Source organism: Camellia sinensis, chromosome 1 (genome assembly GCF_055761805.1).
Source record: "Camellia sinensis isolate YWXY chromosome 1, ASM5576180v1, whole genome shotgun sequence".
NCBI classification, from domain to species: Eukaryota; Viridiplantae; Streptophyta; class Magnoliopsida; order Ericales; family Theaceae; genus Camellia; species Camellia sinensis.
The window spans coordinates 123,569,791-123,586,906 of record NC_138961.1 but is presented as its reverse complement, the minus strand read 5'-3'; the positions used below and the strand labels follow the sequence as shown (position 1 = coordinate 123,586,906).

At 33.8% G+C, this 17,116-nt stretch overlaps 1 protein-coding gene across 2 annotated transcripts; it reads left to right on the top strand.

Moving 5' to 3' along the window:
• Nucleotides 1-7,475: 7,475 nt before the first annotated feature.
• Nucleotides 7,476-11,127, top strand: LOC145797157 (uncharacterized). Of its 2 annotated transcripts, none has more exons than XM_082883633.1 (3): nucleotides 7,476-7,782; nucleotides 9,886-10,220; nucleotides 10,699-11,127. In XM_082883633.1, exons 2-3 carry the CDS (start codon nucleotides 9,911-9,913, stop codon nucleotides 10,890-10,892), a joined length of 504 nt encoding a protein of 167 aa, XP_082739759.1. In that variant the 5' UTR covers nucleotides 7,476-7,782; nucleotides 9,886-9,910; the 3' UTR covers nucleotides 10,893-11,127. The 2 variants fall into 2 exon arrangements, with proteins under 2 accessions (XP_082739759.1, XP_082739766.1); XM_082883640.1 differs by lacking the exon at nucleotides 7,476-7,782 and adding an exon at nucleotides 8,259-9,421 and having other exon boundaries at nucleotides 9,692-10,220.
• The last annotated feature ends 5,989 nt before the right edge of the window (nucleotides 11,128-17,116 follow it).

Sequence of the window (17,116 nt, the reverse complement as noted above, 5' to 3'; positions counted from 1 at the left end):
CATAAGCTTTGGCATCAGGCCGGACTGAACAGTGAAAATGGAGCCCAAGATTGCCTAGGGGCTCTGGTTGACTGGGCCCGTGGATGAAAATCTTAAGCCCAATCCTTGTCCAATGGGTTTTGACCTACATGGGCTTGGAAAACCAGCACAGCTTATCATGTTTTACAGGGAAGAGTTTATGCATAAGCTTTGGCATCAGGCCGGACTGAACCGTGAAAATGGAGCCCAAGATTGCCTGGGGGCTCTGGCTGACCAGGTCCGTGGATGAAAATCTTAAGCCCAATCCTTGTCCAACGGGTTTTGACCTACATGGGTTTGCGGGCTAGGTTGATAGGTCGGTCAACAGGCCGTCTCCCACATACCAATGAGTTGGACTCGCAGGCTGGCCTGTGGGTTAAGTTCAATGGGTTGAGATTTGAGACTATTTTTTTTTGGGAAACTTACCAATAAGTCCCATATACAAAGTTCAAAACCCATCTAATCCTAAAATAAAACACTTGCACCAAGTAGTCCTATATATTTTTCATTGTTACCAAAAAATCTTTGCTAAAAAGAAAGATGGTGCCTTGAGACTTTGTATCAATTACCGAAAGTTGAATCAGGCTACGGTCAAGAATAAGTACCCTATGCCTCGCATTGACGATTTGTTTGACCAGTTGAAGGGGTCCCGTTGTTTCTCTAGGATAGATTTGAGATCGGGTTACTACCAGTTGAGGGTCAGAGAAGAGGATATTTCGAAGACGGCATTCCGCATGAGGTATGGCCACTATGTGTTTTTGGTGATGCAGTTTGGGCTCACCAATGCACTGGCAATGTTTATGGACTTGATGAACCGGATCTTCCGGGAATTCTTAGATCGCTTTGTAGTTGTTTTCGTGGACGACATTCTGATTTATTCACCGTCTGAGAGGGAGCACGAGGAACACTTGAGAGTGGTGCTTGAGTTACTTAGAGCCCATAGGCTGCATGCCAAGTTCGGAAAGTGTGAATTCTAGCTAAGAGAGGTCAAATTCTTAGGCCACGTGGTTTCTGGGGAAGGGTTGTCTGTTGATACATCCAAGATTGAGGCAGTGCAAGATTGGGCATAGCCTAAGAGTGTTTTTGAGATCCGCAGTTTTCTGGGATTAGCTGGGTACTATCGCCGGTTTGTGAAGGATTTCTCCAAATTAGCTTCGCCATTGACTAGATTGACGCCGAAAGGGGTCAAATTCGTATGGAATGAGACTTGTGAAAAGTCGTTCCAAGAGTTGAAAGTTAGATTGACCACCACTCTGGTTTTGATTATTCCAGAGAGAGGGTTGGGTTATGTGGTTTATTGTGATGCCTCACGAGAGGGTTTGGATTGCGTGTTGATGCAAGAGGGGAAAGTGGTAGCCTATGGCTCGTGGCAGTTGAAAATACACGAGAGGAATTACCCTACGCATGACCTAGAATTAGCAGCAATGATTTTTGCTTTGAAGATTTGGAGGCGTTATCTGTATTGTGAGAGGTTCGAGGTGTTCTCAGACCACAAGAGTTTGAAGTACCTGTTTACACAAAGAGACTTGAATTTGAGGCAAAGGAGTGGATGGAGTTCATCGAGGACTATGATTTCGAGTTGCACTATCACCCGGGAAAGGCCAATGTTGTGTGCCGATGCCCTTAGTAGGAAATCCATTAGTGATGTAGCTTGTATAGCCATCAGGGAGTGGGAGATGTTGGGTGCACTTGGCGAGTTTGATTTTCTTCTAGGTGAATCCGTTGAGGCTGCGGCCTTGTTTTATGTTGTTGCGCAGCCTACACTTGTGACTCGAGTGTTAGAGGCACAGGGAGGTGACCTTGAGGTAGAATCCCTCCGAGAGAAGATCTCCAGCGGGAAGGTTGAAAAGGGTTTGGCTGTGTATCCCGACCTGAGTGTGAGATACCGAGACCATTTGTTTGTGTCAGAGTCTAGCCGAGAGGAGGTACTCCGAGAGTTTCACCATTCACACCTTGCGGTGCATCCGGGAGGCACTAAGATGTATTGTGATTTGGGTTGCCAGTTTTGGTGGCGGGGTATGAAGAAAGATGTGGCAGTGTTTGTGTCTAAGTGCCTTACTTGTCAACAAGTGAAGACCGAGCATCAGAGGCCAGCGGGTTTGTTGTAACCCTTGCCTATTGCCGAGTGGAAATGGGAACATGTCACTATGGACTTCGTTGTAGGTCTTCCGAGGACTCAGTGGGGTAGTGATGCTATTTGGGTGGTTGTAGACCGGTTGACTAAGTCGGCGCACTTTATCTCTATACGCATGAAGAATTTGGTAGATCACCTTGCCGACTTATATATTCGGGACATAGTAGTCCCAGTGTCAATCGTCTCAGATAGAGATCCACGTTTTACTGCTAGGTTGTGGCAGAGTTTACAGAGTGCCTTAGATACTGGATTGACATTTAGCACGGCTTATCATCCTCAGACTGACGGGCAGTCCGAGCGTACTATTCAGATCCTTGAGGATATGCTTCGAGGTTGTGTCCTTGACTTTGGTGGGTCGTGGGAAAGGCACTTGCCCTTGGTGGAGTTTGCCTATAACAACAATTTCCAGTCGAGTATCGGTATGGCACCGTTTGAGGCCTTGTATGGCCGACCTTGTAGGTCTCCAGTGTGTTGAGCCGAGGTGGGTGATACACCTTTGTTGGGTCCGAATTTGGTGAGGGAAACGACGGAGAAAGTTGAGCTTATCCATAAGAGGCTTGTTATAGCCCAGAGTCGCCAAAAGAGTTATGCCGACTGTAGGAGGAGGCCTTTGGCATTTGAGGCAGGTGATCATGTTTTTCTGAAAATATCACCTAGGTGGGGTTTGATGGGGTTTGGGAAGAGTGGGAAGTTGTCCCCTCGGTTTATCGGTCCCTTTGAAATCCTTGAGAGGATTGGGGAAGTTGCTTATCGTTTAGCCTTACCGCCACAGTTGTCCGGGGTGCATGAGATGTTTCATGTTAGTATGCTTCAGAAGTACGAGCCGGATCCATCACATGTATTGGATTAGACCGACTTAGAGGTTCATGAGGATGTCTCGTATGAGGAGAGACCGGTTCGGGTCTTGGATAGGCGGGATCAAGTCTTGCGAGGCAAGACCATTCCCTTGGTGAAAGTTTTGTGGAAGCATCACGGAATGGAAACCACTTGGGAACGTGAGTTAGAGGTCCGTGAGAAATATCCGGACTTGTTTGTTAATGTATAATCATGTATCGGTAATTTGGTAGTATTGATGAACTTTAAGAGCATTGAATATGTCTTAAGTTATAAAACATTGTAAATGTTTCGGTTTATGGAAGTTTATTTTAACATTGCATATGTTAATTCTGTTTTAGAAATGCAAATATAATATTGGCATTAAACATGTTTTGAGATGCATGTTGATAATGCATGTTAGAGATTATGTTGTAATTTGCCTCTGGGACGGAGACGGGATGACCGGTGATGGGTCAGGTTATGGAATGATGGTGGGTATTATTATTGAGAACTGAGGAAAACTTGTTTTTGAAAACTTGTATCTAATTTCGGGGACGAAATTCTTTAAAAGGGGAAGGTTATAACGATCCCGGTTTTCCTTTCCTTTGTTTATTATATTCCGGACTTGGTTTCGTGGTTATGTTGTTTTCTTATTCTCATTTTTATCCTTTGCCCTTTATATTTGAGTCTTGGGTTGTGTTGGGCAGGTTTAGAACATGTTGGTTGTGTTTAGAAACCAAAAGTTGATGCCCAGATTTTGGCCTTCACGCTCGAGCGGGGCTTTTGACGCTCGAGCGAGCCCTTTGTTGTTGCTTATCCGCTCGAGCGGGAGTTTTGACGCTCGAGCGTGATTATTCATCTCTCAGTATTTTCTCTGTAGGTCATCGTACGCTCGAGCGGAAGTTTTGACGCTCGAGCGGGGACCATGGTCTGCAAAACTTCTGGAAGTGTGCAATCGACGCTCGAGCGTGAGTCTGTGTCTGACGCTCGAGCAGGGAGTTCCACGCTCGAGCGGGGCGACTTTTATATCAGTCCGAAAAGTGACATTTTGGATCACTTTTTGACTTTCTTTCTCTTTCCTACTTTTTCAAAACCTCCATTGGAGAGCACCTCACTCTAAAACTCCAACTTCTCTCTAGGGTTTGATCTAGTAAGAGTGATCTTCTATCCTTGGGCCTCTGTAAAAAGTGTGGACCTTGTTGAGGGTTACATTTTGACCCGAAAATAGTGGGATTTGGTGCATTTCGAGTTTCTTCATCTTCTTCCTTTAAGCTCCGAATTTGAGGTAGGGATAACTACTCCTTTTTATAAGCTTTAACCTAGATGTTGAGCTTTTTGTATAAATGGTTTGATTTGGAAAGTTAGGGTTTGAGATGTGTGATATTGGAAAGAGGGGGTTTTTGTTCGTTTGATTCAACCTATGTGTTTTGGGTCTAAAAGGGGGGTTATTGATGTTGTTGATAACATTTGGACCTTTGGGTCAATATTGAGAAAAGGGGGAAAATGCCATGTTTAGGTATATTTGGGTCATTAGTGTAATTAATGACATTTATTATGAAAATATGAAATTGGATGAAAATAACGGAGTTGGCTCATTATGAGGTAGAACGATGGAGTTGGATTCATTAATTACTCACCATTGAAAATGTTGATAAATTATCTATTGATGCATTTATTATCTGTTTAGAAACAAATTGTTTTGGACTATCGGTGGTGGATAGTCTTGATTGTTGTAGATATTGCATGACGATTAGACGAATCAAAACTAATCGGTTGAATGCCATTGAATATGATGAATGGAATAATACATCAAATTTGTGTATTGGTTGAACATCTATATGATAGATGCTTATATACATTGTGTTGTGTGGGAGATGATAGGGGATGTACTCCACGGTTTAGGGGAAGATAGGGGATGGACTCCTAAGCCGGATATTTGGGAGGAGACAGGGGATGGACTCCTTTGATACAGCAAATCTGTGTATCATATATGAAGTATGGGAGTGTTTTATTTGCGATTGATACAACAAATCTATGTATCATATATGAAGTATGGAAGTGTTTAATATGAGTTGTTATCTCATTTGAAATGGAAGTATTGTTGATATGAGTTATAATCTCGTTAAATTATTGGCCAGGTTCTGAGCCTTATTCATAAATTAAGAACTGGATAAGTAATGGAAAATGGAACGAAACATGGACATATTTGTCATGGAATTGAAATATGTTATAAGTTGGTTTATATGAATTAAACATTTATCAAATACTAATGTTTTAGTTATTGCTCATATTTTGTTTAGCATATCTCTACTGGGCGTTGGCTCACCCTATATGAGACATCATTTTCAAGTACAGGTGTTATGCCGCCTCCAATGACGTAGCTTGGGAGGCTTGAGGCTGTTACACTCCTTTTTTGTTGTTTTTGTTATATTACATGTATATCAAGCTAATGGCTTATTTTGTGTAGAGTTAGTACTCTCATTTTTGTAACCAAGTGTTGACTTGGAAAGTTGTAAGCCTATAGGGCATTTACTTTTGTTGTCAACATGTAATATCTTTTGTAAGAATACTCTGATGATTGTAATATGAAATCTCTTTTCTTTGTCGTGAATGTATGATATTATGAGTTTATTTTGAGGGTGTTACATGATTGCTCGTAGACGATCGCTGGAAATCACAAAGAGCAAAAGAGACAGAAAAGAAGAAAAAGAAAAATGTTATAAGACTTTTGAGTAAAAACAAAAGCTTATAAGACTAAATAGGCTACACGTTTCTCAAAGAAGACTTCTTGATAATTTGCTCTTTTTTTTTAAAGTTCATTTTCACTTTTTCTGTTATTCTTTTTTCATAATTTTTGATGAGATCGCAGCGTAAACAGACGGGCGGCCCAACCCAAGCCTAAAGCTTGACCTGCATTAAAAACATGAGAGGATTTTCATTTCTTCTATATTTGATTCCTACGATCTAGCCTGGATCCAAATCTGACTTAAAGACATGATAAAATTTGATCCTATAATTGAAAATAAATAATATTTCTTTTGTCACTACTAAAAAATTTAGATTTTTCTCAATAATAATTAAAAACAAAAATTCAGTTACGACAAATATAAATCTAATTTATACTTATATCGAATTAAACAATTCCCTATTCTATTTGATTTGATCCAATACAATTTAATCTTTCTATTGGCACCTGTGTTTGTTTGTTCTTATTTTTTATTTTTAATATCGTTAACTAATTGTCCTTTTGCTAGATCCTCACCCAAACACTAGTACGAAGCAGGCAACCGAGTTGCTGAAGAGAAATTTCATACAATGATCATGAATACCAATAATGGTCTTTCCAATCAGTTTCGAGAAAAAAACAACAAAACATAATATCATCCTTCTATCATATTTTTTATAATGTAATTAATTTCCTATATATTGATTTTTGTAGGGTAATTAACGCTGTCATATCACAAATATATTTTATATTATTATTTATGCACCGAATAATATTTGTATCAATGATTCAGGGAGTCATAAATTCAATTTTAAGATTAAGTTTGGCAATATCAAAATAATTTATCTTTTTATCTTTTTTCAATCACATCACCTCTCTATTTTTTTACACATCTTTTTGTAAAAAGACAAAAAGTACACTTATTTAGGTCATCCCAAACAATCTTTGAGATCTTAAGGACAATAACAATTTAAAAAATTGTATTACTTAATCTATTTCTCTACCATTTTATTTATATGTCTAGTGTTATTTATTTATCCAACTAATCTATCTATTTGTTCATATCACTACTACCACCAGCCAATGCCAGATGCCACCACTAGCCACTTCTGGAAACTTTTTAGGTGACACTGGTGACTGATGGCTTGGTAACAGTGGATAAAATTGGAAAATATTATTTTTCAAAACAAATTTGTCTTTCTCATTGAATAATTTTATTAATCATCTTTTCATAACTAAGGGGTTATTTAGGATGATTTAAATAAATATTTTTTTAATTTTTTAAGAAAAGATATACTAAAAAATAAAGAGATGATATGACTCAAAAAAGATAAAAAAAAATGTATTAATATCAAAGATGCTAAATAACTCCTAAAACAAAACAATCCTTGGACTTAATGCTATACACCTCCCTACTATTTAAGGGATTTCTCAACAAATTTTCCCTATAATTCTTGTTACTATAATTAAAATTTTACCATAAAAGTAAAATGTAAAGTGTAAATTTAAAATTGATACATTGTGAATTGTTTCACAATAAATTTATTTACATATTTTAATTATAGGCAAAACTATAAGGAATCGGGATGCTACTTTAAGTATCACATAATAATAATTGTTGTGAGATTTGTGAGAGTTTGTTTTAATGCTTATTTCAATAGTTCAGACCGTTTATATTATTAAGTTAATTGAGTAGATCATTAATAATAAGTTGATCGCGTAAATCGTCAATGAAAAAATAAAAATAGACTAATTAAATAAAGTGATGTTACATTTAATTTCGCTTCTAATGATGTGATTTCAAAGAGAATTGATTGATTGATTATTATTCGCTATGTCGGTAGAGGTGCAATTAGGAGATGAAATGAAAGACAGTCGAATCACACAATCACTTTTTATCGCAAAACATATATCCTTGTCGAATCACACATTCACTTCTTATCACAATTTGTTGCGAAACAGATATCCCTGTTGAAGCACTTATTGAAGACAGAGACCCCAATTCGAAACATACTCACTGATTTTTGTGAACAACTTTCAACTGCAACCCAAACCAGCTCATTAGGGTTTGAATCTCCAATTCAACTCGGTAATCTCTCTCTCTCTCTCTCTACACATATTCGATTTTTAAATTTTGACTATGTTTTTAGTATAAACATGTAAACTAGTAGTGGTAATGAAAAAAGGAGTCAGTAATCTTCTTTGTTGTTGTTTATATATGTTGGATTTTGAATGATTTCTTAGTCGTTGCTTGTTTGTTTTGTTAATAGCAGTTTATTTCATCATATCATTGTGTCCTTTTAAAATTGATCAATCTTTTATCTATTTTCATGTGTGTGTTGATTTATTTGTTTATTTATCCCAAATATATATATATATATATATATATATTTTGGGGGTTGGGGGTTGTATGGCTGTTGAACTTTGAATCATGGTTTAGATGTTTGATTTGTGTGTTTCCGGTTGCTTTTACTGTGTTTATTGATCTCAATTTCCATTAGCTTTTTGAAGACTTTTCAATAAGTTCCCCTGATAATGGACTGTTTTCAGGGATTTTTTTTTTTTTTTTTTTTTTTTTTTTTGCAAACAAATTTAGAGGAAATTGTCTTTAGGCTGTGTTTGGTTGGATGATTTGACGAGAGAAATGGAAAGGGAATAGGAAATGCAATCCCACTGTTTATTTGGTTATAATGAAAAACACAAGGAAAAATAAGGTGAGGGAAAAATGTAATCTCACTTTTTGTCTTTTATGATGTGTTTGGTTGGGAGATTTGGGGAGGGATTTGGAAAGGGAAAGGGAAAAGGTGTGTGAATTTAGGTGAAATGTAAGTATATTTTAACCACATTTCACCTAACTTTTCCTTTTTCCTTTCCAAACACAGCGTTAGGTTCACCTTAGGCTTTTTTTTTTTTTCTTTCTCCATTTCCCAACTCAACCGAACATAGCTTGGAACTCGAATCATATCAATTCTTTGTCATTTTCTTTCTATCTCCCTTTGTCTTTCCATTTCTCTCATCAAATCCTCTAATCAAACGCAGCCTTAAGGAACAGTTCTTCAGTTTGCTTCACTTGTTTCTGTGAACTTCACTTTTAATATATTAGAATTATCTTTGATGTCTAATTTGGACCCACTTTTGGTTGATATGATAGAATATATTCAAACATCAATGTGATGAACTTTCTTAGAATACATGCATAGGCAAACTTCTTTGCTGGGTATTTTGTAACAAAAAATTTGTTAGGGGTTGATAATTTTATTCCCCGAGAAGAATATCGTTCTCCATTTATTTATGTAGATTGTTTTGCAATCCCGTCTGACTCTGCCACAAAAGTAAAACCAGGAAACAATTCATATACTTTGCATAATCAAGACATATGATGTGTCTTCTTTGCTAAATCTCTGCCCATTTTTCTTTTCCTTATGTTTCTATTTGATAATATCATTTTTTCTGGATGAACAATAAGTTGCTGAAATGTGATTTTTTATATTGGAAAAATGCATTCATGGAGAACAAAAGCATCAAGTCATTATGGGTTGAGATGAGGAAGTTGTAGTGATGTAGAACACTGTCAGGAAAGAGGATAGAGAAGAAGGGAGAGAGGAAGTACACAAGGGCCACAACTCTAATCACAAACTCACTCAATATTCTTAATTCAAAGCTGAATGTTATGATGCAAAGCCCTAATCAACTTAGGAAACTAATTCTTAACACTATTTGAAACTTAGGCTAAGTTTGGAAAGTCCCAAATAAGTCAAAAAGCCAAAAAGTTACTCAAAAAGTTAAAAAGTTAACACTTTTCACCAAAAGTCAACAATTACGGCTGCACAACTCCCAATTCAAATTTTCCTCTACAAACCAATTTTTACAATTTTTTATTACACATTTTCCCATAAAAAGTCAAAAAGTTAACCCAAACATCCATATTTTCAATCTCAATTTTTTAGTCCAAAAAGACAAAAAGTGCACTTATTTAGTCTTCCCAAACTTGGCCTTAGTCGTTAATAAATACAACTATAATTAAAAATAAAAATAAAAAATATAAATATTAAAGGCAATGAAATATATAAAATCTCCATGCCAAACTCCTGCATTAAGTACATATGATATTCTAAGGAACAATTGGCACACCTTTTTTTTTCCCCTTGAAAAAGGTCTTATATGTTCTACTGTTCTCTATTTACATTTTCAGTTCATAAATTTCGAGAGTGAGAAAAATGAGAGGTGGAAATTACAATGATGATGGATCTAGTGACAGAGGACTTTTATCTCGTCTTGCTGGCTATGCTGTTGGACAATACCTTCCGTCTTATGGGGCATATCCTCCTCAAGGATATCCGCCTCGAGGATATCCCCCTCAGGTCTACCCGTCAGCTGGATATCCTCCTACTGGTGGATACCCACCAGCTGGATATCCTTTCCAAGGTGGGTACCCACCGGCAGGTTATCCTGGTCCGTCAGTATATCCTGCCCCAGGTGGATATCCACCAGCAATTTATCCTGGTCCATCAGCTCCGCCTTATCCAGGTATCTTCGATTCATTTCTTTCCAAAATTCTTTCAAGGATTTGGAGTCATCTGAGATGTAAAGGTGAATTGCCATTACCACCTTCAAGGAATTATTGAATAATATTTTAATTGCTCCTAGAACTTTCAATTGGTTTGCACATGTTTATGCGTTGTTTTTGAACTCAAAGCATGAAATACTGGTTTTGATTAAAACCAGAAATAATTTTTTGTATGAAATACTGGTTTTGATAATTTTAGGGTTTGGAAGACTGTTAAATCTTCATATCTCATTATTGAACTCTATTTCTTGTGTCATTTCTTGGCCTTTTCGTACATCTACTTGGTCAATATAATCTGCTTGTTAAAATCACATCTCTGTAAGGTCCTGGTGATCCTTGACCCGAAAGTATACAGATTTAAAGTGCTGTTTGTTTTGCTTGCTACAATGTTGTATTTTATGTTTTCCATTGTTGATAGCTTGTAATTTCTTTGTACAGGTTCTGGGCCTAGTTTGGGAGCATTGATAGCTGGTGGCGCTGCTGCTGCGGCTGCAGCTTATGGGGCCCACCAGCTATCACAGGGTGCCCATAATCTTACCCATGGAGGTTTCTATGGTCGTCAAGGAAAGTTTAAGCGTGGGAAGCATGGAAGGTTCGGAAAGCGTGGGGGAAAGTTCAGAAAATGGAAGTGATTATCACTCACTATTTAGTAGTGCTGTTTAGGCTTGCAGTGACTGACTATTGTCTTTTTTATTTTTAAATTTTATGATTCTGGATACAATTTGGGAGTAATGACACTGGCATATGTGTATAATTACAAATTTCTTTTATGTTATATTTCTACATATATATGAATGAATTAGTCTCTTGTAGAAGATGCTGATATAATTCTTAAATAAGTATTTGCTCTGTAATTGTTGCTTGAAATGATGGCATTACAGATGGATCTGTATTTGCTCTGTAATTGTTGCTTGAAATAGCCTTATAGATGTGAAATCCATTTTTGCCAAAGCCGTAAGTCACTGAATAATTTTTTGTATCGATGATTGGGGCAATCCAGTCATAAATTCAATTTTTAATCTTTTGAGTTCGCAAGGACAATAACAAGTTAAAACACTGTATTACGCCAATTTATTTGTCCATCTTTAATACTACTCCACCTAAGTGTTTAGTGTCACTTGTTTATCAACATAATCTACTTGGTTGTTTATATCACCACCACCAGCCAATGGTAGATGTCACTGGCCACTTTTGGCAACTTTTTCAGTGAGTGACGATCGACAGTCTGGCGACAGTGGCTAAAAATGAAAAATATTATTATTTGAAATAAATTTTTCTGATCAAATAATTTCATTAATTATATCCTTACAACCAAAAATGAAATAATTCTTGGACCTAATATCACCCCTCTAAAAATTAATGGATTTCTCAACAAATTTTCACAATAATTCTAGTTACTACGAAAATTTAATTGACATTTTATCATGAAAGTGAAATGTAAAGTGCAGATTTAAAATTGGTGTGTTGTGAGTCGTATTTGAAATAAATTTATTTACATTTTTTAATTATGGGTAAAATTTTGAGGATTCAGGGATGCTGTGAGTGTGACACAATAGTAATTGCTCTGAGATCTGTGGGCAGTGGCAGAGCCACATGGAGATTAAGGAGCACAGTATCTAAGGTCTGTGGGCAGTGGTAGAGCCACATGGAGACTGGGGGTCACATCCCCCGGGTTTTGGATTTACATTTTGTTTTTTTTACATAGGTATATAAATAAAAAATTTAAAAAAAATAATATTTAGAATAATATGTCAATGACATTTTTAAATTTATGAGAATAATAATGATTGTTTTGTAAAAAATGAAGGGACTACAACATATATTTTTATGTATGAAAATTTTGTGAAAAAATTTCAATATAAAAGTAATATCTATCATTATTGATATCAAAAAGTTGCTAGAGTATTAGTTATATTTGCATGTGAAATTCATCTTCCATATGTTGCTTTATTTTTGGTTGGTAATATCATATGTCAATGATGATGTAATATTATTATTACATGAAATTTTTACTCAAATTTTGTAAAAATTTAATTTATCTTATCATTATATAATTTATTTTAGGACTTAAATATTATATATGACTTTTTTACATTATCTATAATACACTAGTTACATGCAATATTTTCTTTTCGATTTTACTCGAAATTAATTGTAAAATTTTATGTGAAATACTTTTGTAATAATTTATTTAAGTTTTTGTACTTAATATTAATTCAAAAATTATTATTATCTTCTTATTGTTGATTATGGAAAAAAAATGAAATTATAATTAATAAGTGCCCCTTCTGGTTTAGTTTCCTGATTTCGCCACTGTCCGTGGGGGCTTGTCCGAAGCTTATTTTGATAATTCGAACCGTTTATATTGAAAGGTTCATCGAATAGATTATTAATAGAAAAAATTATGTTAATCGAATATCTGTAACACCATAACAAGACCACATTTAAAGAAATAATAAAATTAAACAAGTAGCATGATTTTGATAATATTTTTAAAAATAATATAGGATTGTAGATATCCAATTAATCTAAATTTTAAACATAAATGATATATTCGATAAACCTTATAATATAAATAATTCAAATTATCAAAATAAGTCCAAAACAATCTGCCGTGAAAGCTCACAATAGGACTATTGTTCATAAGACATAGCAGTAATCGCATATCCAAATGTTGAGAATGTAGCACGGCATGTTTTTTTTTGCTTCCTTTTGATATAAGGCACTGATTCTGTTGTGACGAAAGTAGGAACGAAAACAAAATAATAATAAATAAAAATTATGGTCAATTACACCTTAGTGGAATTTAATATATATATATATATATATATATATGTTAATGCAAAAATTAAAAATTTTAATTATTAATATTTAAAAATTTTATTTTTGATTTGTAATTATTATTTTAAAATACCACTTATTTGATATTTTTTCAAAATTAAACCTACTTCTGTAACAACTCAGATTTTTAATTATTCTGTAAAATTTATAATAATATTGTTTAATTATAATTAGAAAAATATATGATTTATTTTGTTTTATTATGTGTAATTTTGTAAAATAATATAATTATTATGAATTTAGTGGTTAAAGTATAAATAAATAATAATAATAATGGGTGTAGTAATAAAATAAATAATTAATTTTCTGTTTGTATAAGATATAGTATAATTTAATTAAGAATTAATTTATTTATATAATTATATTAAAAAATTAAGTCAAAATATAATCATTTTAAATATTTATAAAAGATAAATATGAATCTATATATTAATGGCCGAATCTAGGGAGGAAGGGATACGCGGGCCACGTGTTGGCCGGATGATGCGTTCACCTCTCTATAAATAGAGAGAGGTGATCTGGGAAAAAGAAAGGGGAGGAAAGAAAGAGAGGGAAAGGAAGGAGGAAGAAAACAGAGAAGAAAGAAAAAAATAGAGGAAGGTGAAAGTATTTTTAATAGTGAAAAGAAAGAGTAATGTATTAAAATTAAGGTGAATTATATTATATTTTGAGTTATTATAATATATTTTATGAATATTTTGAGTTATCATATTTGTTTTATACAAGTTATGTTTTATAAATTATTATAAATATTTCAGTTGCGTGGATTATTTTTTGAACCCTATTTGTTTAAAATGAAACTCATGGATATGTTTATTTATATTTTAAAGAATATTTGACTATAATCTTATATACAATTATGTTTTGTAAGTACCACCACGGGAGTCTCACGCCTTGGGGACTTAAATAACCACTGGCCTCTGTTTGACCACTTTGTGATCCTCTCTTTGTCATGGATCCATTGACCTCTGTTCTGTGCGGAGATAAGTGCTACACTATTGTGGGAGTCACCTCTATAATCCATACGAGTCACCTCTTGAATCCGTATCTCTGTTCTGACTGTCATTCCTATGACCTCTGTTCTGTTTTGTTCGGTACCGTGGCTATGTTTATTTATTTACATAATTTATGTATTTTAGTTTCTACCACTTAAATGGTTTATTCACCAAACTGAGTTCTGTAAATGTTTTTACCTAACTAATTATCCATGGTTATTTCGTGTCCCTTATACTCTTGGAATAATATTTCTCACTCTGCCATGTACTTATAGCTGTTTACCAATTTTCAGGAAACATGCAATTCAGAAATAGCTTTTAAAAAGTCTTAGAAACGAGGCTACATAATAGACACACACAACACTTTTATTGATATTTTTCTATGTAAATATTGGTCTTTTTGGTCAATATAATTTTGTAATAAAAATAGAAGCTTCAATAATTATTTTGGTACTCTCATTTAAATATTACTTCCGCTCGCGTTTATTGATTTGTTTAAGAATTGACCGGAGGTAACCTCAGTTACTGGTTATCACGATACTTAACCCTTGGGTACGGGGAGCGGGTCGTGACAAATGGTATCAGAACAATGGTTTATAAAAAAATAAATAAATCATCATCGTAGCATAGAACACACACACATTTAAGAAGTAGGATAGCGGGTAATTAGTCCCTAAATATTATATTTTGTTAGTCGATTTAATTATATTATGATTTTATATGATTTTATATATATATTAAATTTTCTTTTTTCGTGTGCATAATTTGTGAAGGATAATATATATAATTTATATTTGTTATAGCAAAAGAAGGAAAAGAAACAAAGGATGTCGGACTCAAGCACCTACCAAAATTATAATATAATTAAATACATATAATTTTCAGTTCAGTATTCAAAAAAAAATTTATTTCGACCCTTTAAAAGTGGGTTCAAATTATAAAGATACTAATTTTGAAACTATTTTTTGATCAATGGAAAGTTCACGGAAAAAGAAATGGAAGCTCCTCTCAAATTCCTTCAACCCTTGCATATAATTCTGTCATTTCATTTCCAGTCGCTTGTTTGATTTTATTCTCATTTTATTTTTTTATTTATTTTTCTTCGGAAATAAAACTAATGAAAAGTTTGTAAAGTCACCGATTGTTTCTCATTATGGCCCAAAATAATTTTTGACCAATAGATAGTGAGTGGTTTTTGGTAAAATTCTTTTTTTTTAAGGTAATATTTTCTATCAGATTAATCATTTAATATATATTTATCAGAGTGCGCAGCGGATAGTTTACACACATGACAAATTTCAGGACGAAATTTTAAAAGGACGGAAGATTGTAACAATTCAGATTTTTAATTATTCTGTAAAATTTATACTAATATTATTTAATTGTAGTTGAAAAAATATATGATTTATTTTGTATTATTATGTATAATTTTGTAAAATAATATAATTATTATGAATTTAGGGGTCAAAGTATAAATAAATAATAATAATAATAATGGATATGGTAGTAAAATGAATAATTAATTTTCTGTTGGCACATGATAAAGTGTAATTTAGTTAGGAATTAATTTATTTATATAATTATATTAAAAATTGAACCAAAATAAAATTATTTTAAATATTTATAAAAGATAAATATGAATCTATATATTAATGGCCCAATCTAGAGAAAGGGATACGCGAGCCACGTGTTGGCCGGATGATGCGTTCACCTCTCTATAAATAAGGAAAGGTGATCTGGGGAAAAGAAAGGGAACGAAAGACGGAAAGAAAGAAAGGAGAAAGAAAAGAGAGAAGAAAGGAAAAAATAATGGAACGCGAAAGGGAGTTATATGTTTTAATTTATTATAGTTTATTTTATATAAGTTATGTTTTATAAATTATTATAAATATTTTAGTTATGTGGATTATTTTCTGAACCCTATTTGTTTAAAATGAAACCCATGGATATGTTTATTTATATTTTAAAGAACATTTGACTATAATCTTATATATAATTATGTTTTATAAGTACTACCACGAGGTCCCACGTCTTGGGAGACTTAAATAACTACTAGCCTCTGTTTGACCACTTTGTGGTCTTCTATTTGTCATGGATCCATTGACCTCTGTTCTGTGCAGAGGAAAGTGTTATGCGGAGATAAGTGCTACACTATTGTGGGAGTCACCTCTATAATCCGTACGAGCCACCTCTTAAATTCGTACCTCTGTTCTGACTGTCACTCATGTGACCTCTGTTCTGTTCTGTTCAGTGCCGTAGTTATGGTTATTTATTTACATAATTTCTGTATTTTAGTTTCCTCCACTCAAATGATTTATTCACCAAACTGAGTTATGTAAATGTTTTGGCCTAACTAATTATCCATGGTTATTTCGTGTCTCTTATACTCTTGGAATAATATTTCTCACTCTGCCATGTGCTTATAGCTGTTTACCAATTTTCAGGAAACATGCAATTCAGAAATAGATTTTGGAAAGTCTTAGATGCGAGACTGCGGAATAGACACACACAACACTTTTATTGATATTTTTCTATGTAAATATCGGCATTTTTTGTCAATATAATTTTGTAATAAAAATAAAAGTTTCAATGATTATTTTGGTACTCTCATTTAAATATTACTTCCGCTCGCGTTTATGGATTTGTTTAAGAATTAGCCGAAGGTAACCTCAGTTACTGGTCATCACGATGCTTAACCCTTGGATACGAGGAGCGGGCCGTGACAACTTCAAACATGAAAAATTATGTATATGTATTACATAATTAAAAATAAGGATAATTATAAAAAAATAAAAAATAAATTCAGAGTTTGAGCTTTATAACAAAATAAGCTCTGATTTTTTGATTTTGTCAATTTAAACCAAAATATTTTGATTTATTTTTAATTTAAATCATTCGTCTATTTTCGTTAAGTAAAACCGATTAAAAAAAGAGTATTTTAGTTATTAAACTCAATGTAAATATACATAAAATGTCTAAAATATATTTTTCACAAGTTTAATGATTAAAATACTCTTTTT